Below are 26,226 nucleotides of genomic sequence, written 5' to 3' on the forward strand. Positions count from 1 at the left end.
TGGATAAAGTCTTTGTAAGACGGGGCCTACTCTGCAAAACCTCCGGTGTTGATTTAACACCAGCCCGGAAACTATATATGTCGACACCAGAGAAGTATTGAAACAACACCAGTTTGGAATCAAACCGATGCTGTTTTGATCCTAATTGGTGTTAGACCAAACCGAAACTGGTGTTGTTTAACACTTTTCTGGTGTGGACATATAGATTCCGGGCCGGTGTTAAATAAACACCAGAGTTTTTGCAGTGTATCGGTTTATCGCTTCTCAGTCAGAGAGTTCTTTCAGGACATTCAGAACCAGACAACTCTGATTTGTATCACCATGATCATACAAACCTTAATTCAAGAATTAGTCTGATAAAATCACTGATTCTCAGAATTAGAAGGTAAATTCATTATTTATATGACACACCTCATAATTTGAACCCCATTTTGGAGTTACTGTACTGCTATTTACCATCCATGAATATTATGATTCATCCAGTAATCTTGAAATAACATACTTTCAATACTTTCAATTTTCAACAAATTCCAGTAGATGATTCAATTTTTGACTGCTATTTTTACCATCAATAATTGCCTCAATTATTATATTTGACCACTTAGATGATTGGATCACTCCAAAATCCAACTCCTTATTCACTCCTTAAAATATAAAAAGTTTCAGACATCAAACAAAATGTTTGAATCACTTATATATCATCTGTCACTTATAAAATTAAATGATAAACTATACATAGTATCATTAAAAGAAACTATTGTCTGACAAACTATGGTAATTCTGTTGGTTTCTGTTATTGTTACGTAGTGATATTCATTTTTGTTTACATCAACAAATCTATGATGCTATAACATAATTATCTACGGTAAGTTAAGATTCGTGATATGTTGATGAATTTCTTTAAAAAAACAAACTGTAAACGGCAACAAGGCGGTGATATTTAAGTTTATATGTTTAACATCATTTTTTATACAAGTAAAGATGAGGAAATACACAACTTTATTAATTGATTTTCCGTTTGTCCTCTCTCCCCAAGTTATACATAATATACGCCACCAGAGAAATTATACGTCGACATTGATATACATTTTCATCTTCATGAAACTAGTACACGTGCGTGACGTCATAATTACGCAGTCACGAAATTGAAATTCCAGCATGTACAAATTGTTCAATATTTCGAGTACATATTTCAGATTTATTAGGATGACAATTTATTCTTAACATCTATGTACAGCATTTTTGTGCTTTAATAAACTTCTCATTCACACGAGATTCTAAAAATGAAAGAAGTATGTGATTTTTTTTCTTCACGATTATTCACAGTATGTGATGTTACTATGACCTATAAGACTATCACAAGTGTTATACTCTCAATATTATGAGAGACGTAAATGTTTCTAATCTCTAATTCCGATACAAGCTTCGTCTAATAAACATTAATTTGCCACAAGTCTGTTACCTTCTTCGTGGACAGAGAACACAAGACAAAAATCAAACCCAAATCAAAAAAGTTCTCGAATATTATTTTTATGAATATATGATTTTGTGTTATTTGTCCTGCCAACTTCTCGCATTTAAAATCTCAAATCGCACGAAGTTTAAGAATAAATTGTCAGAAGTCTTCTTCAGATTGTGAGATACTTAAATCGAAACTTTGATCGAGTTCGAATCCACTAAACATTGTTATGCGCTCTGCGATAATGTATCCAACACTATTGTTTTCACATTAGGGCCGGTGCTATAGATACATGTTTTATTTACCGAACAAATAACTGCAATCTTTTTTTTTTCAAACCGATGAGAAATACCTTAATACGTTTGGTGTTTTTGCAAATATCATGCAACGCTGATCAGAACTCTTTACAAAGTGCCAAGTTGACAAAAAAACATGAGAAAATATTAGTTTAAGTAAACCAAGTGACATACCAAATACAGTCATGGTGTTGGGCCACATAATGGTTGCATGTGGACTATAATTTTCAATATCGAGACGATTTTCATACTCCAGCACCAATAGTAATCAAGACAGTTAACCTCCCGCCCTGCAAAACATGGAAAGGTCTATGTACATAAATGCAATTTGTCCATTTCTTGAGATGAACAATATTCATTCGTATCGTGTTCAAAGAGAAGGCATTCCACCATCAACTTGTATGCGTAAAGGCCGCCGCACACCTTACGACTGGTCGACGATCCGATTTTGGAACAAATCGCTTTTTCATTTTCTGAGAATTGAATGTGAATGAAACATCCGACGAGCAAAACAGAAGCTCTTATAATGACGTCACCTCCCAAGCTTTGTCAAAGTAGATTCAAAGTGACTTTAATTAGTAACACATCAATTTCGTACACATATCAGAAATGAAGTCTAAAGTAGTTATGGATCTCCTTTGATGAGAAATATCTAAATAGAACAATCCAATAATTATAAAGAAGGTATTTCGAATGGTAAGTTGGTTAATATAAACATTGATGTCATGTAGACATGGTAGAGAGAAGCGGTAACGCAAAAAATCAATGAATTGACTCTCATTCCAAGGATTTGACAGGGTTTTCACTCTCGCAAGTCCACCACTCTTAAACTTGCAGTTGCCCTATGTGGTGAAGAATGTCCAGATACAATTCATTTAATGTCAAATCGCATTCAGCGTAATTTTCTGACAAAAGAATCTAGGCCAGGACTTTCTGGATAGTAGCAGAGTCTGGCATCGGATGTGTTGAGATCTTCCGCAAGAGCGACGAAGCCCGCCAATTTATAAGCAGTAGGCTGCGTTCGTTCGAATTGCTGGAGATTGATTGTAAGAATTTCCTGACTGCATTCGAAGTCGTGTACGATCACGGCCACGCGATCCTTACCTGTAAGTAAAATATGCAATGTTACGATAGAGTTTAAAGAAAATCTCAACTTTGGATTTTTTTAAAAATTTAGTACTGGATTTAAACAAGTTTGATAATACAACAAATAGATTGATGATTATCAATCAGTAAATCAATGCAACCTCGTGAATGATTAATCTTATTAAAGAGGAATTCAGAACACTGCTCGAATTTGTGATTATAAGTATCTTATTTTCATAATAAGGAAAATGAAATTATTGCCTGGAGAGAAATTGGCGTATTTTGTACAACTGCATGGGGTCGTTTCCTTAAGCTGTAATTCGTTGTTGACTTTAACATGTTTAAGAACGACTGGTGATCATCCTTTCTTGTGGTAAATAATACATGGATATTCATTTGCGATGGTTAAGCGCGTGAGAAAGGATCTCCAGTCGTTCTTCAAGTCGCTCTTATCTTACGAACAGCTTTGTGACAAACGGTCCCCTGGTGTGACAGGCTCGACATGGATTTGCAGTCAATTTACAGGTTTGCGAAATTGCTTAATTACAGTAGATGTCGTCAAAGAATCCGATGGCAACCTTTCAGGTACCATTGACTTGATGGCGGAACATTTTATCTTACATACATAATCTTTTTATCTTACATACAGGGGTGGCGGAGCGAATTCAAGTGGGGGGGGGGAGGCAGGGGAAAATTGCAACTTTTCTTTCGAAAAGGGCACTATCTTAACTACCCCACATGGCTCATGAAACTTACGACTCGTAGGATTATTCTTACAAGGAACGCCTCTGGCAGTGTCGCCTGCATTACGAGACTCGATATAGCAGCAGTGCTGACTTTGAAAACAGCTATTGAATAATTATTCACAAAGGAAAACATTCATATGATAATAATGTACGGTAATGTAATAATGTCAATTGATGCAAAATGACCTCTGACCATGATCGTGTGACCTAAAATGTGTAAAAAAAAAACAATCATTTATACTCCCATTACCCTTATGTCTACATGTACGTTTCATGAACTAAATCCATAAGATATGATGCCAATTTTACAAATACCCCCAACACGGCCAGAGTTCATCGACCTAAATGAACTTTGATCTTGGTCATGTTCCCGGAACTCGCACAGGATATTCAGAGATACATGCATGGTTGCTCTTATGTCCAAGTATCATGAACAAGATCCATAAACTTTTAAAGTTATGACGACAATTCCACAAACATGGCCAAAGTTTATTGACCCTAAATGACCGTTGACCTTCATTGACCATGGGACCTGAAACTCGCACAGGATAATCAGGGATACATGGTTGCGCTTATATCCAAGTTTCATGAACTAGATCCATGCACTTTTAAAGTTATGATGACAATTTCACAAATACCCCCAACATAGTCAAAGTTCGTTGACCCTAAGTGACCTTTGACCTTGGTCATGTGACCTGAAACTCTGGCAGGATCTTCAGTGATAAACCATTACCCTTATGCCTAATTTACATGAACTAGGTCTTAAATCTAAGATATGACATTTCAAAAACTTAACCTTCGTTAAGATTTCGATAACATGTCCTAAGTTCATTGACTTTAAGGGACCTTTGACCTTGGTCGTGTGACCTGAAACTCAGGCAGGATGTTCAGTACTACTTGAATACCCTTGTGTCTCATGTATCCAAGTTTCACATGTTTCATGAACTAGATGAACTAGGACAATATACTTTCTAAGTTATGATGACATTTCATACACTTAACCTTGGTTAAGATTTCAATGTTGACGACGCCGCGGCTGTCGGAAAAACGGCGCATATAGTCTCGCTCTGCTATGCAGACGAGGCCAAAGTATTGTAAACGCCGCTTGTTCCTGTCGACAACCGCATGGTATTCCTCGAGATATGTGAAATTCATCAATTTAAGAATCAGGAACACTTGTTCAACCGGAAACGGGACGCCATCTGAACATTTTTAACAAACTAGGAAACAAAACGGGCATTTATCAAAAGTTAATAAGTGCATTTAATAAGAGGCTAAATGTGATGAATTTCATTATCAAAAGAAAAGGAAGTAGCGAAGGGGTTAATTATATTTGAAAGGGATTATTCGATTAAAGGATGCACTTGCAGAATGAAGCAGAACGCTAAATACAGGAACCGGACGCTCATCTGGCACGAAAAGATATCTGATCTGAAGAATATGCACCTATGAGAATGCAAAGGGGCACTCGTTAACACATAAAACGGGTCCTTCTCATGTGAAAGGGGCACAGAACATGTTCGTGAGGAGCACTTTTCTTGGGTAAAAAGGGGCACTGATACGAGAAAGGGCACCTTTAAGAAGGCAAAGGGGCACTTGCAAAGGACATAAAACGGGTCGTTTTCAAGTATGAAAGGGGCACAGAACACGTTCGAGAGTAGGCAATTTTGGTAAAGACTGGCACTTATACGAGAAAGGGCACTTGGTAACACCTAAAACGGGTCTTCAGGTGAAAGGGGCACAGTACACGTTCATGGGGGGCATTTTTCTTGTGTAAAAATGACAGTTTTTCAGTTCTTAAAAAAGTAGGTGTCACTGTGCCCCCCCCCGCCCAAAGGATCGCCACCCCTGCTTACATACATGGACGAGATACGTATATTGCCACGTCGACCTAAAAGCCTCATGATGTCGACATGGCAAGATAATTTCTACAAAGTATCTCGCTATGTTGACACATATTTGACTTGGAATATATCTCTTCGTGTAAAAATAATAAGGCTAGTAAGCCAACTTGGTAAGAAAAAATATCTCTCCATCTCGGGAAGTCAATCGTCGCTTTAATGCTTCAGTAGAATCCTGCATCAAATTACCATTTGTAAATTCTTAGGGATGGTTGGCGGGGATATTCACATAATGTGGTAGCAAAGATGTGTGGTACTGGATAATTCAGAGAAATGGTTTTCGTGTTTTTGTTGGAAAGAACACCGAAGTGATCCCCCTCTACCTTAAGTGGGCACAGTAAAAACTACGTGTCACAATTATTGCTTACCAAAAAGCTGATTGCAGTACTTTAGAAAAACGTTGTAAAGTGAGTTGGGAACATCAGTGATGGAGAATCCTCTGTTATTCACCGAATGGCAGAGGATCATGGCATCTCTTTTGCTTGCCTCTGAAGGAAACTTAAAGTCATCTAATCCACTGTAAGGCAGCTCCGTCTCCTTGATCTCGCAAGAAGAGTAACATTGTTTCACCGAATTCTGAACCATTTCAGTGAGCCCTTTGATACTGTGGAGTCCATAGGATGTACAGATAAAGATGACAGGCTTGGATGATCTCGTTTGCATCCCAACGGAGAGACTTGAAGAAAATGTAGATGGCTTGATTTTTCGCTCCGCTAATTTAGACGTTGGTTTGCTGTTGGAGGCGACACCTTCATGAACTGATGTTTGAGCTGTTTGTGATGTTAACGGAAATGTGTAAAGAAAGTATACACCATAGAGATCTCTATGCTGTATACTTATAATCATGTACTGCAAAATGCACTGTCAGAGATAATGATTTCACCGAGTATGACAGTCGCGTTTTACGATTTTTTTGTAAGGTAATCAAACGTAGATCACGTGGTTGCCAACAATCGTCAATTTATGTACCAGGGAGGACTCTCCCATATTAATGAATTACCTGATAATTAAAAAGTGTCAACTACTTCTGATCAGAACGAAAAAGATAAGGCTATGACAAATTCCTTTGCAGTTTAGGCCAAAGTAAATTTCACGACAACTCATGTTCAATATGACACTCCTTTTTATGCTTTTACGGGTAGAATAAGAATTTCACTCAGATGGTGCCACATGAATACAATCATCAGTGGCGTAATGAGCAAAAAAAAAATGAGGGGGCAAGATAATAATAATAATGGTATTTTATTCAAAGACTGTTCGCAGCAAGAGCTGAATTGTACAGAACTTTTACATTAAAAACAACATAAAACATAACAGTATCAAAATAGAATTATAAAAATACACAAAGCATAACAAAATGTACACTCTAAAAAAATGGAATGTTAAATCAACATTTGAAAGGTTGGAGGAGTGACAACCTTTTCCAAATGTTACATCCAACTTTGTATAAAGCTAAATCCAACATTTTAAGTGTTGGGTGGAACCATTTAAAGTGGTAAATGCAACATTTAGAAAATGTTGTCACTCCTCCAACCTTTCAAAATGTTGATTTAACATTCCATTTTTTAGAGTGTACTATCATTAATACTTTGGGGGTTAATATGAATCAACATAATATTTTCAAATAAAAGTAATTGCAGAGGTTTCAAAATTTTGCTTGAGATATAGTACATGTATACGGGGAAGCGGATGATGTAAGTGAATTGGATTGGATATGGCGTATCCGGCAAAATTTATTAAAGTTATCGAGCGAGCAAGTAAATATTTCAATTTTTGTGAAATTTTTAAGTTTGTGATAGATTTTAACAGAATATTCAGAAAATGTTCAAAAAATAATATCATATTTTCTCTTCTCTCTTTCCTTTTCTCTTTTTTTCTTGGCGTGATTTTTTTTTGGAGGGGGGGATGTTACTCTCACAACACCCACACATGTAATAACACTTTACCCACAAATGTAATAACACTTTACCCACAAATGTAATAATTTCACCCACAAATTTAATAATGCACTCTACCCACAAATGTAATAATTTTTTACCACCCACAAATGTAATAATGACTTTACCCACAAATGTAATAAATTTGAAGGGATTTTTGGCGAATCCGTTCTAAACTAAAATCCTGTAGTAATGCGTTCATTTAGCGCAAAAGTGCAAAGTCTTCTTCCAGATCCGGTTATTTTAAAAATTATAATATAAGTCCAAACTAAGATACCATAATGATATCCCAGTGGCATAAAAATGAGAATCGAGCTTAGTTTTCTCTCCAGACCAAGATATTTTAAATGGCAAATAGAACATAATAAATAATAAAAAAAGACCCCATGATCTTATTAATGTTGAATAAAGTGGCAATTTAAATCATATCGATGTCACTTCATATTGGGTGAACATCAGTATATTTTTATTTAATGCCTTAATGTGAAGTGAACATTATAAAGTACTTTATGAATATTCGCCCTGTTCCTATTATAGAAACAAAAATTCTTCATTAAAATGTGAAAAGAAAAGTATGCATAAACGAAGGATTGAAAGTGTCATGTTCTGATACATGTATAAAGAAAAACGATATCGATGAATTTGATAAGATATTGCCCATATTCGGTACGGATTTTGTTCATCAATGATTCATTCACGACTCAGGGATCCGTTTCATAAAACTTATTATAATAACAAATTTGCAATAACATTTAAATGCTACCAAAAATCCCTCAACCGGTGTGTTGGCTCAGTTGGTAGAGCGTTCGTCCCACAACCACGAGGTCGGGGGTTCAAACCCCGGCCGCGTCAGACCAAAAGACGTTAAAAGATGGGAGTTGCCTGCTACCCTGTTTGGTGTTCAACAATTAAAGGGAGAGAGACTGGTCGATCTGCACAGCTGGACAGCGGCTGCCGGGCCCACGATCAATTGGGCAAAACACATTTTCCGAGTATTTCATTTCTGGTGTCTATTTCGAAATTAAAAAATAAAATATGGATCTTGGCTAAAATAAACTTGTTATATAAAGTGTGCGTTTGTTATTATAACGAATCTTCATGAAACGCGACCCTGACGTTGTACATGTATCATGTTTCCTCTTTTGCATGTTTTGTGAACAGTTGTGATATTCCCAATTTAGGATCTGAAGCGGCTAATTTTAGGTCAGAATTTACCACCTGTTACAATCCGATTATAAGATAAAAGTATGATTAAAAAAAGAAAAAAACTTTCACACCTTTAGACTGATGACCCTTTTCAGGAATGTGTGACTGCAGCCGGGTTTCGCTGGTCGGTGATCGGGTTGCGCTGGTTGATGATCGGGTTCCGATGGTTGATGATCGGGTTCCGATGTTTGATGATCGGGTGCCGATGGTTGGTGGTCGGGTGCCAATGGTTGGTGGTCGGGTGCCGATGGTTGGTGGTCGGGTGCCGAGGGCAGACGGTCGTGTTGTGTCCCGTTCTGACGTTGTAGAGCTAGACGGTCCTCCAGCATCAAAGTGAAACACACCTGCTCTTGTCTGAGTGCCAGTGGGGGAATCCGATATATCCTTCTTATAACTAAAACCGGTTTCTCGCGAGTGACTAGAAACGTTCTAAATATGAGAAGGATGTAGTATAACTCCCATGTTCAAACTGTTAAATCATCTAACACCTGATCTTATATGCTCCAGGCTATGTACAAAAACTAGCTCATAGTCATTAAGAAATATAGAAAGAACATTAGTTTTATATAAACCAAATACAAACATTTTGAAATTAAGAACTCTTTATAACGCATCGCAGATTTTTAATGAACCTCCTCATCTGATACGGAATTAAGTAAATCTGTCCTCTTTTATCAGAGGCATATCAAACGAATAATCCATTTTGTTCTAAGCACATTAAGATGATGTATTTGTGTGTGTGTGTGTTTGTTTTTATGTATGTATGTGCGTGTTATTAATTATTACTAATGCTATAAAAACTGTATAAATTTGTTTTGTTGTTTTTATATTTTTTGTATCTTGATTTTTACGGACTTGCTGAAAAACAACCTTCTCGGCTGATAGTAAGGTTTTTCGATCGTATTGAAATAAAACAAGCAAACAAAGTGTCGTTAAAAATGTAGATAACCAATTATCTTTATGAATTAGGAGTCATACCAATATCACGAGATTAATTAAAACATCAATTGAATAATTGTGGACTGTTTCATTTGAGGGTTAGAGTTAGGTTTAACCCCATGGTTTCATTTTTCATTTTTTCCCTTTCTTGTATGTATTGCACTTCTATATAATTTTGTTTTCATCCTCTTTAATCTTTTCTTTTTAAATATTATTATTGTCTTTATATTTCTACGATGCACTCGTTACAAGTTTCGCTTACTGAGTTCGTACATCCGATTAAAATTGTAAGTTTTATTAATGCTTATAACCTTTGGCATGTTTGGAAACATATTGAATTGAATGGAATCATCTTGACATGACATTGCACAGTGCCGTTACTCACCCGGGGTTGTTTAGATGTTCCATTATTGGATCCTGTTCTCCATCTCCCAAAGGATTGGGTACTAAAATGAAATTTCATTGGTGCTTGTACTTTATTTGACTTATTTTCCGCCTGTTTTTTCCGTCTTCGTTCGCTCGACGTTGTTGAGACATCATTCGGTTCTTCTGGTGCATCATAGTAGACATCATCAACATCATCATCATCATCGTCGCTGCAGTCGAAATACAAATTTTTACCACTCTTCCTCATCATCTCTTCCTCTCTTTAAAACTTTGTTCTATTCCTGACATTGATGAACCAGTTGGTTAGTAGATACTTAGGGAATGATAATGCTCATCTGATGATGTATGGACTGGAATCGATTACAAGAGAATTACCAAAATAAGAACCTGCATCAAACAGAAAAATTAATAACTCAGTGGATAATACAAGTGGGTACAATATTATTCATAGAGAAACATCACACAGGGTTCAAATTTAAACTAGAAAATCAGCACTCGTAGTGCAGTCACTATACAAGTACTCTAAGTGCTAAATAGCACTTCATTTTTTTACAGCGTACTAATTCTATCACTACTACTACTACTACTACTACTACTACTACTTCTACTACTAATAATAATAATACGTCTACAACTACTACAAAACCATCTAACACCACTACAACATGAACAGAAGATAAAACAGTCACAAAAAGACGATTAACACAAAATATTAATCTACAGTGGCTACAATTTTTGCAATGGAAAAATACTTGTTTATGTTTTGCCATTTTACATTGTGTTTATTGAGTTTGTTTTTCTGTCGTGTTGGGGAATGGGATCGGTGATTATTGAAGCGTAATGACGAAACTTGTAGAAAATTATACAGTTCAAATCACAATTTATTTAATTATCAATATTCAGCTACAGTTCGAAGTACATGAAGATTCAGATATAACAGGAGACGATGAATATAATAGTTTCGAAGTATAAGATTAAGATTCGGAGTGAAGTTATTATAATATTCGATGGACGTCTAAGTCTTGAAGTCAGTCAGTCTATCTGGATGAGTGTGGGTCTAGTATCCTATCGTTGGTGTTCTCTTCTCTATCCTCTTCTAATAATCAAGAAGTCTTATTTATATCATTTGTTTTGGGGGTGTAACTATTTAAGGTGGGAGTGATCTAAACTTGATCTGATTGGTCTACAGGTCACTGTCTATCAAACTTTCTCTGGTATCAAGGGTGTGGTGATGCTCTGTGCAAGTGACTGGGGCTGGAGTGTGAGTCATACTTCTTCCATGAAGTTAGCTGACGTCACTGAGGGTTGGTCTTTTTATGGTCAAGGCTTAGCAGTTAAATGGTATTGGGGGTTTGGGGATTCTAAGATGGCATTGGGGGAGTTTGTAAACAAGTGAGGGTGAATGACTGAAAGGATAACAGGAAGTTAAATTCATACTACATAACATCCCCTTTCTTTGGAAAATGAGGCTCCTCTCCTCATTTGGGAAAATGTATACAGATACATTACAAAGGATATTTTGAAAAGTGAGTGAAACCAAAATAGTGTATCTCAATTGTCCACTGTACTTCACTCTCTCTCTCACGTACTATTTATACTAAGAGGATTAAATTCATACTACTAAATTCAACTTAAACTAAAGGTATAACTAACACATCGAATACATTCACAAAAAAATATTGAAATAAAGTAAATAAATCAACTGATCAACCAATAATGATACTATATACATTGACTCGTGCAGACTTATAAATGCACTTTGAAACAATCAGCAATTATTATTAAATCAATATTCATTAATTACATAGTACAAACTCCTTCAATCTAATGAAGAATAAAGATCAATTTCACTCTAACTATAACACTAAATTAGTTCAAGCAATAACAGTAATAACAAGAAAAAATATGTATGCTATATAAATCTTAGCATCTGATCAACATGATAATTAGCGGAAAGTTAACAGGTGCGCTCTAGAATTGACAGTTCTCTATGTTAGGAAGGCCCATTATGTACTTCATTCAAATGAAGCAATCAACATAGAATTCAATCATTACTATCATTCCTATCCTGTTGGAGAATATCTTTCCTTATTCATATTATAAAAGAACAAAATAAACAAGTACTTTCAAACTTGATAGATATCATCATTATGACAAGTATAAATTCAAACTTATCTTGGTAATCAACCTTGCGATGATAAATATTTGTTCAATAAAATATATATACTGTTCTAAACTTAATTAAACACATTATTAACAATTACTACTAAGTTCTAATTCAATCACATACATATCACACATTTAGCAAAACATTAAAACAATCACTTATTTATATATAATACCATTGTCTGAAAAATTGGTCAGTAGGTCACAGTAAACTTTAGTGGTCTCGATGGAATTTAAAGGTCATAGGGCAATTCTCAGTAATGGTCATTTATGGCATTAATGTCATTGTACATGTCAACTTGTCTGGATATTGTAATAAAACAGGTGGATTGGGGTAAAGCTTGCCTTGTGTTGAGGATTAGTTTTTTTTTCTAAGGGTCTGTTCACACTTGTAAGATTTCAGAAAATAGTGATGTCACCAAAGTAGTTTCTATACACTCCACAACAATATTATATAAATCGATCAATTTGTGAGCGGTGGGCGTCCTCATCATAGGGAAATGTGCTTCTATTTTCACTTCAAATTCCGAAGTATATTTATGTCATAGGATTACGCACCAAATCTTCTATATGAGTTTCACTCCTAATTTGCTCTGATAATGTCTTAATGGTCATTTTCAAGTACATTCAAACTTGACAAGTTTCATGCTATACACAAAGCGGCGAAATACTAAAAAAAAAAATAAAACCAAAATAAAATCGTATTTCTTGACACATCTGGCCTATGTGTAGTCCAGTATCATTCATCACTGGAAAATGCTTTGCTTTACATGTTAATGTTAACCAAATACAACATCATCTCGATTTTGATTGAAATATAAAACGTTCTTGCTTCATTATATCATCTACCTTGATTACATCACATCCAATGTTGTTTGAGAAATAATGAAATATCACATGTTACATAAACTTAGTTAATCCTTATCTAGCTCAGTATTTGGAATTGTCAATGTCAATGACTTCGTCTTAAGTTTTAAAGGTGGTTTAATTTTCATCGTGGTCAATTTTAAATGAGACTGGTTAGAGTCAGTGTTTGTCAAATATTGCTATTTCCAATGTCAAATCAAAGGATAAAGATGATGTTATCATAACAAATTAATGTAACTGTGTACAATAAAAAGCCTCTCGCACTCTCTCATATGCCAGTGGAACAATAAAGAAAATGGTTTCACTTACCGATTAGAGATAAAGAAGATAACTCAAAAGAATGATTAAAATGTAGTCTTAGCACAATTAAAGTAATGTCCGGTGTTTGATATATTCGGGGGAAGAGTCAAAGTCATTCATTCTATAGTTCAAGATTTATGTTGTTGTAGTGGTGATCTGCGTCTTTGGCGTTGACGATGGCGTCTTGTCATGTTTCCAGTTAGATTCATTGTTATCTGTGTTGTCATCGATGTCCTTGTCCTACTGTTCCTCCGTCTGCTCTTCCGTCTGTATCTTCCGTCTGTTCATCCGTCTTTGTCTTCCGTCTGTGTGTTTCTGTAGTGTGGTAATTGTAGTCGTTGATTTTTGTCATCCAGTGTAGCTCAGGTTCTAACATTGGATCATGCTGGTGCTAACACTCGTAGGATGAATGATATCTTAACTGTCTTTTTATGAGAGCAATTCTCAGTCTTTTCTCGAAGCACATATCCATGATGAAAATTAAGTGTTTCTCGATTAGAAAACCGGGTTCTCCGCCATGTCGTGTTACAGGAAGATGAATGTAATATAATTTTGAAGTATATTATTAAAACCGGTTCTCCACCATGTCGTGTTGGGGAATGGGATCGGTGATTATTGAAGCGTAATGAAGAAACTTGTAGAAAGTTATACAGTTCAAATCACAATTTATTTAATTATCAATATTCAGCTACAGTTCGAAGTACATGAAGATTCAGATATAACAGGAGACGATGAATATAATAGTTTCGAAGTATAAGATTAAGATTCGGAGTGAAGTTAATATAATATTCGATGGACGTCTAAGTCTTGAAGTCAGTCAGTCTATCTGGATGAGTGTGGGTCTAGTATTCTATCGTTGGTGTTCTCTTCTCTATCCTCTTCTAATAATCAAGAAGTCTTATTTATATCATTTGTTTTGGGGGTGTAACTATTAAAGGTGGGAGTGATCTAAACTTGATCTGATTGGTCTACAGGTCACTGTCTATCAAACTTTCTCTGGTATCAAGGGTGTGGTGATGCTCTGTGCAAGTGACTGGGGCTGGAGTGTGAGTCATACTTCTTCCATGAAGTTAGCTGACGTCACTGAGGGTTGGTCTTTTATGGTCAAGGCTTAGCAGTTAAATGGTATTGGGGGTTTGGGGATTCTAAGATGGCATTGGGGGAGTTTGTAAACAAGTGAGGGTGAATGACTGAAAGGATAACAGGAAGTTATATTCATACTACATAACATTTCTTTTTTTTGCAGTAATTTCTTCAATAACTTTATAAGATAAAAGATATTAATTAAATTGTTTTAAACTAGGGAGAGTCTCTTGGTAATTACATCGCAAAATGAATTGTTTACCAAGTAAAATTAGAAAATTAATTGCTAAGGTGGATGGACTAAGTGGTTCTACTTTAGTAATCCAAATAAAATAGTATCTCGTGAAAGGAAATAATTAGGATTAAAGTCAGTCACTCTCATACGCAACGCGTTCCAAAAGGATGCTATTCTAGGGCATGCAAAAAACAAATGATCCAATGTCTCGGGTGTCGCATTGCAAAAAGAGCATAATGCATTGGTTTTCTTTTCTATCTTTGTAAGCCATTCATTTGTAGGTATTAAGTTATTCAAAATGTTCTAGTGTGTGATTCGAAGTCTGGTGTCAATAGTGATTCGTAATGGAAGAGTGAACAATTTGGAAGTCTGTGGCATATCGATGTTGTAAAGTTGATTAAAGCGAGTAAACACACTGTAAAAATGAAGTGCTTACTAGTATTTAGTACTTTCAGTGCTTGTATAGTGACTGCACTATGAGTGCTAATTTTCTAGTTTAAATTTGCACTAGAAAATCAGCACTCGCGGTGCAGTCACTATACAAGCACTGTAAGTGCTAAATTAGCACTACAATTTTTACAGTGCACCTTGGAGGTTTAAGAGTATTACTACTACTGCTACACTGTACAAAAATGAAGTGCTAATTTAGCATTTAACATTGCTCGTACAGTGACTGCACAACGAGTGCTGATTTTGTAGTTTAAATTTCAACTAAAAAATCAGCACTATACATGTACATGCACTGTAAGTGCTAAATCATCACTTCGTTTTTTTTTACAGTGTACTATAACTGCTAATACTTCTTACGACTAACACTACTACTACTACTACTACAAATACTAGTAGTGGTAGTGGTAGTAGTATACTACTACTACTACTACTACTACTACTACTACTACTACTACTACTACTACTACTACTACTACTACTACTACTACTACTACTACTACTACTACTACTACTACTACTATTACTTCTATTACTACTTCCACTACTACTTCCACTACTTATTCTATTACAGTACTACTACTACTACTACTACTACACATACTAGTAATAGTAGTGGTAGTAGTATACTACTACTACTACTGCTACTATTACTACTACTACTACTGCTACTACTAGTACTACTACTACTTTTACTACTAATAAAACTACTACTACTACTTCTACACATACTAGTAATAGTAGTGGTAGTAGTAGACTACTACTACTACTACTGCTACTATTACTACTACTACTACTGCTACTAGTACTACTACTATACTACTACTACTATTTCTTCAACTACAACTACTACCACTACTACTAATTCTACTACTACCTACTACTACTACTTTTACTACTAATAAAACTACAACTACTACTAGTACTACTACTATACTACTACTATTTCTTCTACTACAACTACTACCACTACTACTAATTCTACTACTACTACTACTACTACTACTACAAATATTGCTATTGCTACTACTGCTACTATTACTACTATCAACACTCTTAATGAAGTGCTAGATTAGCACTATATTTTTACAATGTATTACTACTATAACTGCTACTTCTCACTACTACCACCACCACTACTACTACTACTATACTACTACAAATACTAGTAGTAGTAGTAGTGGTAGTGGTAGAAGTATACTTCTACTACTATTACTGCTACTATAACTTCTACTACACTGTAAAAATGAAGTGCTAATTTAGCACTTACGGTGCTTGTATAGTGACTGCACTACGAGTGCTGATTTCTCGTAGTGCAGTCACTATACAAGCACCGTTAGTGCTAAATTAGCACTTCATTTTTTACAGTGTACTACTACTATCACTTCTATTACTACTACTACTACTACTACTACTACTACTACTACTACTACTACTACTACTACTACTACTACTACTACTACTATTACTACTACTACTACTACTACTACTACTACTACTACTACTACTACTACTACTACTACTACTACTACTACTACTACTATTACTACTACTACTATTACTACTACTACTACTACTACTACTACTACTACTACTACTACTACTACTACTACTACTACTACTACTACTACTACTACTACTACTACTTCCACTTCTAATAATTCTTTTACTACTACTACTACTACTACTACTACTATTGCTACTTGATATAGGGTTTATATATTGCGCACATTTCCACCTTGTTAAGTGCTCAAGGTGCTCTTATATTACCCGACTAAGCTAGGCGTTCATAGCGCACACTTTTACTACATGTACTTTACTGCTACTGCTCTACTAATAATAATATTCTGCATTTATACAGCGCTTGATACATCGGAACGACGTCTCTAAGCGTTTTACAGACACATTATTACCCCGGTCATCAGATACTTGCATGCCCGCATACAGTGTATGCACCATCTCCACTCCCTGGGGCGCATTCCAACAAGAGTTCCAACTCAGGCTCAATTGCTAGGCATACTACATATAGGCTTTTACATCCTACCGGGTAACCATTTAACACCTCGGTGGAGAGTGGCAAAGTGTGGATTGACGTCTTACCAAAGGACACTAGGCCATGGTGGGACTCGAACACACGACCCTCTGATTACAAGGCGAGAGTCAGAACCGCTACACCACGATGCTTCCAGTACTACTACTACTACTATTTCTACAACTACTATTACTACTACTATACTATTACTACTTCTACTACTACACTGTAAAAAAAGAAGTTCTAGTTTAGCATTTACAGTGTATTACTATAACTGCTAATACTACTCGTACTACTACCACTACTACTACTACTACTACTACTACTACTACAACAAATACTATTAGTGGTAGTAGGATACTACTTCTACTGCTACTATTACTAGTAGTAGTAGTAGTACTGCTACTACTACTTCTACTATTACTATTACAACTACTATTCTATTACTACTACTACCACTACTACTTCCACTACTAATTCTATTACTACTTCTACTACTACTACTACTACTATTACTACTACTGCTACTATTTTTACTACTTATAATACTACTACTGCTACTAGTACTAGTACTGCTACTACTACTACTACTACTATTTCTTCTACTACTACTTCCACTACTACTAATTCTACTACTACTACTACTACAAATATTGCTATTGCTACTACTACTACTTCTACTACTACTACTAATACTACTACTATTACTACTACCACTATCACTTAATTAATACTACTACTTCCACTAATAATAATTCTTTTACTACTACTACTATTTTAATATAGGGTATTTATATTGCGCACATATCCACCTTGTTAGGTGCTCAAGGCGCTCCTATATTTTTCCTCCTAAGCTAGGCGTTCATAGCGCACTCTTTTATTACTAATAATACTGCTACTGCTTCTAGTACTACTACAACTACTACTACTGAAATTTCTACAACTACCACTTCTACTACTACAAATATTACTATTGCTACTACTGCGCAGTAGTAGTAGTAGTAGTAGTAGTACTACTACTACTACTATTACTTCTATTACTACTACTACTACTACTACTACTACTACTACTACTATTACTACTACTACTACTACTACTACTACTACTACTACTACTACTACTACTACTACTACTACTACTACTACTACTACTACTACTACTATTACTACTACTACTACTACTACTACTACTACTACTACTACTACTACTACTACTATTACTACTACTACTACTACTACTACCACTTCTAATAATTATTTTACTACTACTACTACTACTACTACTACTACTACTATACTGCTACTTGATATAGGGTTTATATATTGCGCACATTTCCACCTTGTTAAGTGCTCAAGGCGCTCTTATATTACCCGACTAAGCTAGGCGTTAATAGCGCACACTTTTACTACATGTACTTTACTGCTACTGCTCTACTAATAATAATATTCTGCATTTATATAGCGCTTGATACATCGGAACGACGTCTCTAAGCGTTTTACAGACACATTATTACCCCGGTCATCAGATCCTTGCATGCCCGCATACAGTGTATGCACCATCTCCACTCCCTGGGGCGCATTCCAACAAGAGTTCCAACTCAGGCTCAATTGCTAGGCATACTACATATAGGCTTTTACATCCTACCGGGTAACCATTTAACACCTCGGTGGAGAGTGGCAAAGTGTGGATTGACGTCTTGCCAAAGGACACTAGGTCATGGTGGGACTCGAACACACGACCCTCTGATTACAAGGCGAGAGTCAGAACCGCTACACCACGATGCTTCCAGTACTACTACTACTACTACTACTACTACTATTTCTACAACTACTATTACTACTACTATACTATTACTAATACTACATGTATTACTACCACTGCTACTATTACTACTAGTACGTACTACTATTACTATTACTACTACTACTACTATTACTACTACTACTACTACTACAACAACTATTACTGCTACTACTACTATTACTACTTCTACTACTAGACTGTAAAAAAAGAAGTGCTAGTTTAGCATTTACAGTGTATTACTATAATTGCTAATACTACTCGTACTACTACCACTACTACTACTACTACTACAACAAATACAGTACTATTAGTGGTAGTAGGATACTACTTCTACTGCTACTATTACTAGTAGTAGTACTACTACTACTACTACTACTACTTCTACTATTACTATTACAACTACTATTCTATTACTACTACTACCACTACTACTTCCACTACTAATTCTATTACTACTTCTACTACTACTACTACTACTACTACTACTACTACTACTACTACTACTACTACTACTGCTACTACTGCTACTACTACTACTACCACTACTACTTCCACTACTAATTCTATTACTACTTCTACTACTACTACTACTACTACTACTACTACTACTGCTACTATTTTTACTACTTATAATACTACTACTGCTACTAGTACTAGTACTGCTACTACTACTACTACTATTTCTTCTACTACTACTTCCACTACTACTAATTCTACTACTACTACTACTACTACCAATATTGCTCTTGCTACTACTACTACTACTATTACTACTACCACTATCACTTATATTAATACTACTACTTCCACTAATAATAATTCTTTTACTACTACTACTTAATATAGGATATTTATATTGCGCACATATCCGCCTTGTTAGGTGCTCAAGGCGCTCCTATATTTTTCCTCCGAAGCTAGGCGTTCATAGCGCACACTTTTATTACTAATAATACTGCTACTAGTACTATTACTACTACAACTACTACTACTGAAATTTCTACAACTACCACTACTACTACTACAAATATTACTATTGCTACTACTGCGCAGTAGAAGTAGTAGTAGTAGTAGTAGTACTACTACTACTACTTCTACTACTACTATTACTTCTATTACTACCACTACTACTACTAATTCTATTACTACTACTACTACTAATTTTACTACTAGTAATACTACTACTGCTACTATTACTACTACTTAATTCTTCTACTATTAATACTACTATACTACTGCTGCTGCTACTCGCGGGGGGGGGGGGGCACTCAAATGTATTGCTGTACACACGCGCGGCCAAATTATTTCCAAACACCCCCTAACGAGTATTTCTCTGTGTGCAAAATAACCCCCTTCACAAGTTTTCGCAGGCTTTATTTACACATTTTGGCCCCTAAACAAGTTGTTTCCAGAATATGTCCCCCGGGGGGAAAAACATACCCGAAACACTAATACTTCGATACTACTACTTCTGATTCTACTATACTACTACTACTACTTTTAATTCTACTACAACTTCTTTCTACTACTACGTCTATGGGTTGGTGGCTTTTACCAGCAGTATAAAAGTATAAACATTGAATACACTGTAAAAAATGAAGTGCTGATTTAGCACTTGCAGTGCTTGTATAGCATTAAACTCAATTAACCGATCCCGAAACAGAGGGGATACAAAATATACCCAGAAATTATAAAATTGCACGCTACAACAATATAATAGATCTAATATTGGGCAGAATTATCGGAGGATCTAACAAAATTGATAGGATAATGCCGGGAAATGTTATATATAATACTCCCAGATCTACAAGCAATGTCATTGCGAATATTTCAGTCAAATTTACACAGGTTCCGCCTATTCACTTGAACCAAGGCATTAAGTTTTCAAAATAAAAAGAATTGAGAATGGTCTAGCAGTGATATCCAGATCCAGAAAACCCCCGCTGGCTTTCCATTAATAGCTGGAAGTAGAAAAAAGTATAAAATAGTAATTGAATTGGGAATGAAGTAGATATGAGACTTCGAATTACTTACTAATATCTAAAATGACACACTTCCGGTTTTACTGCCGAGGAACAACCCAATCAATGTTGTGCAAATTGGAGTCGCGAGAGCATGCAGTGTATTGTTGGAGAGTAAAACTTGTGCACGTCCTGGCAACATACACGTATCATTTTTTCGATACACTATCCGTATACTGCGATAATATTGCCAGTACAGTTGTCCTATCGAAAGCTCACTCCACCGTGACTGGATATTATGGGCTTGTCAGGTTAAAGTAGCCACCTTTCGAAGCTTGCAGCTGTAAATTGCAAGCCAGGCAAACGTTACAAACGAAATAAATCAATTTTGAAAGAAGTAAAAACTCCAAAACCGCGCCTGAATCTAGGACTAGACAGCTGGAATTACCAGTCTGTCAAAACTATCCCTTTTTTTGTTGAAAATCGGTGTTTTTGATACCCTTAACGAGTGCACGCGCAGCCCCCGTCAAAACCTGAAAAAACACCCCTTTAAACGCAAAACACACCCCTTTAAAGGTCAAGTCCAACCCAGGAAAATGCTGATTTGAATAAATAGATAAAAATCAAACTACCACATGACAATTTCATTAAAATCAGATGTAAAATAAGAAAGTTATGACTTTTAAAAGTTTCGCTCATTTTTCACAAAACAGTGATATGCACAGTGAGTGAGTCAGTCGATGATGTCCATCACTCAATATTTCTTTTGTTTTTTATTATTTGAATTATTCAACATTTGATTTTTTATAGATTTGACAATAAGGACCAACTTGACTGAACCATATAGTATTAAACAATGCTAATTCCACATGTTCAGGGAGGAATTAATCCTTGTATCGCTTGACAATGAGGAGAAAATTAAAATATTTCATATTTCATATAATATAATATAATACAAAAGAAATAGTGAGTGGATGACGTCATAGTCTCTCCATTTGCATACCAGCCAGGATGTGCATATAACTGTTTTGTGAAGTTAAGTGAAACTTTAAAAATGTCATAACTTTTTTTAATTTTACATCCGATTTTGATGAAATTTTCAGTGTTATGCTTGTTGGATTTTTCTCTTTTTATTCAAATCAACCTTTTTTTGCTGTGGTGGACTTGTCCTTTAATACCCAAAAGTAAAACTGAATGGCAAGGACCTTACTTTCCAAAGTTCTAAACGGTTTCTGGGAGTGATTTTTTATCAGTAGATGCAAAAGAAAATTGAATATCATCCGCAATCTAACAGGAACCACATGGGGATGCTCAACGAAATCTCTTTTAACGGTCTATAGATCAGAGCCTATATACGACTATGGCTGTGAAGCATATATGACAACGCATCACCCTCTATTAAAAAACAACTGGATTCGATTCAGTATCAAGCCCTAAGAATATGTGCAGATGCACTACCACTCGCTTCTTTGGAAGCTCTCCAGGTGGAATTAGGAGAACTTCCACTCGATATCCGAAGACAGATGTCTGATAACTTTCGTCAAAAGATTGAAACGCATAAAAACCATCCTGTATTAAAAGGCATCGATTCATGTTGGCAGTTGGAACTTTCCAAACTACAAAAAATAAATAAACCATTTGGCTGTAGAACGGAAAACCAGGGCTCCCAAATTGAAAAAAATATTAGCAATTTTCCACCGTGGTTCTCATAGCCCATGTAGTATCCACTGAACTTAGTTACTCTTTGAATAAGAACGAAAACCCCTCATTTCTGTATCAAGAAAGCCTCAGACTTATTAACAAGAAATGGTCCCATCAACTACACATATATGCACATGGGTCAAAAGCACCCAATACAGGTGCTTCTGTGGCTTCTTTCTTCGTACCCACATGGTCTTACCACCAATCAAAAAGACTAAGTGATAATACTTCAGTTTTCCGTGCTGAGCTGGCTGCAATAGCACTTGCTTTATATAGAATGGGAACAGTCATCTTAAGTGAGTCACAATGTTCGCTGTTTGCTATACAAAATATGAAAATCATATCTTTTGTAACTGAAATACTAATATTAATATGGTGTACACACCAGGGTGACCAGATTTCACAAAATGAAATACGGGACAATCGACAGCCGGGTCGACCGAGCCAGGTCTTAAAAAGTATCAACAAAAAAGGCTACAAAATGTTAGACTTGTAGAAAATTATAAAGAAAAGGAAGGGAGGGTGAACGAAATAAAGGAGAGAAAGAAAGAGGAAAGAAAGCAAAAATGAAGGGGTGAAGTAAAGAAAATGAAGGAAATGAAGAAAAAGGAAAAGAAAAGGGCTGAAATGACGAAAACAAGAAAAAAAAGCTTTCCGTCATTCTTTGAAATGAATAAAAAAAAGCAGAAAAAAGGAGAAAGAATGAAGGAAAAATGTTTCCTTCATTTTTTGAAAGAAACAAAGAAAGAAAGAAGAAAAGAAGAAGGAATCAGGAACGGAAAGATTTAGGGAAAATAATTAGGAGGAAAAAAATAAAGGATGAAAGAGAGGGAGGAAAGAATGAAGGGATGAGAGAAAAAAAGAAAATAATGGAAAGAGAGAAAGAACGAAAAGAAAAAAGAGAGGAAGGGAGAACGAAGCAAAGAAAACTTTAAGGAAAGAAAGAATGAAGGAAATAAAAAGGGAAATATAAGAGAAAGAATGAAAGAAAAATGAACAGAGAAAGGATCAGGAAAGAAAGCTAGAAAAGAATGGAAATGAAGATAGTTGGAACAAGAAAGGCAAGCAGGAATGATAGAATTAAGGATCAAGAAAGAAGGATAGAAAAGGAAGAAAAATGAAAGAAAGAAAGAAAGAGGAAAAAAGGTTAAACCTCAAGTAAAAAAAGTCCAATCATCTAACAAATATCTTAATGATATTTGGGGTTTTTTTACATATTTTAAAAATTGCTAGAAAACTAAAATGTTTTAAAAATGATAAAATTTCAAAAGTGAAGCATTGTAAAACTTAAAATTCAGATGAAACATCGCGGCATCACTCCTAAGCATCTCTCATCCCATTACAAGTTCGCACCGATCGCAACAAGACTCAAAACGAATGTTGAAAACTCAATAACTTGCTCCTCCGACTACACCGCAAACCAGTTATCTAATAATTCATAACATAATTATAAAAAAACCTCCGATTTTGTGATTATTTTGGTGGAAAACTGCTCATCATGTGAGATTGTTTGCACCATTGACAATCTGCTCAAATCCTACATGCCTGTGTGTTTGTGTGTAGATTGAAATGTAGTTTCTCTTTTTTTATTGCGATGCAATGCTTTGATTGGGTTTGATTGACAAGTCACCAGGGACACTACTGTCTCCGCTCAGGAATACCAATTCAAATCATAGATTTTGAGTGAAAGTGTGAATGCATGATACTAAAGACGAATTGCCATCTTCATCACCTAGGGCCTTTTTACACGAGACATTTGAATCATCATTGTAATGATTATTGCAATTCCTCTTTGAATCACTTTACCATTCATATAGCAGGTCCACCATTCGGTGCTCATGGCACTTCAAGAAAAATAAACACAACACGCAAACAACAATGGAAAACGAAAAAGAATAGAATTTTGAATTCTCCTGAATAAACACACTAAGCTAAATACAATTAACAAAGAATGAAATTATACCCAAACCAATCAAAGGCAATTATTTAATAAAAATACAACTAGATTTTTGTTTCATTAATTTCTGGAACAGATTAGGATATATATACATATATATTCCAAATAATAGACATCGTAACATACACACTTGTAATTATAATTATATGTAGATACACTGAAACCATCCAATGGGATTTGACTACAGTAATGGATCTCAAATAAGTAATATGCTTGTTAAAGTTTAAGTATACTCTTCCCCGCAAGAACCAACAGCATTCGAGAGTTTACAAACTTTTTGATATTTTTGACCAGAATTATCGTATTTTGATTAGAAGAACACCTTATCACAGGGGAACATTTTTTTTTCGTTTCAGAAGGCAGTTTTTACAGTTACAAGCAACATGGACTCTCGTGCATTTTGAATTATATCAGTGAATATAAAATGTGAAATTTGATTTATACAGTGCGTCCCAGAAAAACGAAACCGAGATTTAGCGATGATTTATCATAACTTAATCATAAATAAAATAGACAAATGACCTATCAATGTAAAGCTTAGAATCTCCTCTTTCATCTGGTATTACTTAGATTATTTCTCATTCACGCATGAATGAGCAAAAACAATTTGAAAAGGGGATACCAAAAAGTCACTTGGCGGGCCGTATCTGTGTTTTAAAAAAAAACCACATTTTTAAAAAGTTCAATATCTGCTCTTTAATTTGATACCTCAATTACAGAAAATGGTCAAGAAATAACAAAGTTCTGGTTATTTGAAATAAGGCTTGAATTTCAATAATTTCAGAAAATGAAGAGGTTTTACAGGCTAGCGTTCAAACTCACTCGACACTCCGTTTTGTTGACGATCAGCCATGCATGAAGTCTTTTGTTACCACGCGATAGCTTCTGTGGGAAACCGGTGAAAACAAGTTTATTTAATGAACTTAGGGAAATACAAGCATTGTTTCGAGGGATCATAACTTTTTTAATTCTCGACCATTTTCTGTGATTAAGGTATCAAAGAAAAGAGCAGATACTGAACTTTTTAGTCATGTGATTTTCTTTTTGAAATTCAGATACCCACCGCCAAGTGAGTTTTTGGCATCCTCTCTTCGAATTGTTTTTACTCATTCATGCGTGAATGAGGAATAATCTAAGTAATACCAGATGAAAGAGGAGATTCTAAGCTTTACATTGATAGGTCATTTGTCTATTTTATTTATGATTAAGTTATGATAAATCATCGCTAAATCTCGGTTTCGTTTTTTCTGGGACGCACTGTATATTATTTTCAATTAAAGATAAATCTATTTTAGTTAAAGGCTTTCCAAATAGAATAGAATACCATTGATTATGACCAGGTCCGTTAGATAATTATGATTTGGTCATGTTTTTTTTTGTTTCAAGTACAGGGGACATTAAATGTTAATAATCTTTCCGATGAGCAAGGTTGTCCATTTAAACGTGAAACGTAGATCATTTCAAAGACAAAGTGATCAGGTAACAGGGGCGGTTACAGGTGATTTGCGGGGGAAGGGGAAAGATTTCCTAAATGTGACTTCTTAGCTCTCAAACAAAGAAAAAAGGTATAGAATATTTACACGACCTTGTACACTCTTTAGAAGAAACGTTTTACTTTAACTTCCACCTTTTCCCTTTTTCCTCTCCCCCTGTTCGCTTCCCTGTGGATACTCCCTTGGATTTGCCTATGTTGAATCCTCTTACATCACCATCGCTATT

At 35.3% G+C, this 26,226-nt stretch overlaps 1 protein-coding gene across 2 annotated transcripts; it reads right to left on the reverse strand.

Moving 5' to 3' along the window:
• Nucleotides 1-574: 574 nt before the first annotated feature.
• Nucleotides 575-21,074, reverse strand: LOC121422706. Of its 2 annotated transcripts, XM_041617875.1 has the most exons (5): nt 20,923-21,074; nt 9,956-10,344; nt 8,703-9,060; nt 5,857-6,258; nt 575-2,859 (listed from the first exon to the last, which is right to left on the reverse strand). In XM_041617875.1, exons 2-5 carry the CDS (start codon nt 10,205-10,207, stop codon nt 2,648-2,650), a joined length of 1,224 nt encoding a protein of 407 aa, XP_041473809.1. In that variant the 5' UTR covers nt 10,208-10,344; nt 20,923-21,074; the 3' UTR covers nt 575-2,647. The 2 variants fall into 2 exon arrangements, with proteins under 2 accessions (XP_041473809.1, XP_041473808.1); XM_041617874.1 differs by lacking the exon at nt 20,923-21,074 and having other exon boundaries at nt 9,956-10,486.
• Between the last annotated feature and the right edge of the window lie 5,152 nt (nt 21,075-26,226).

Source organism: Lytechinus variegatus, chromosome 10 (genome assembly GCF_018143015.1).
Source record: "Lytechinus variegatus isolate NC3 chromosome 10, Lvar_3.0, whole genome shotgun sequence".
Taxonomy (NCBI): Eukaryota; Metazoa; Echinodermata; class Echinoidea; order Temnopleuroida; family Toxopneustidae; genus Lytechinus; species Lytechinus variegatus.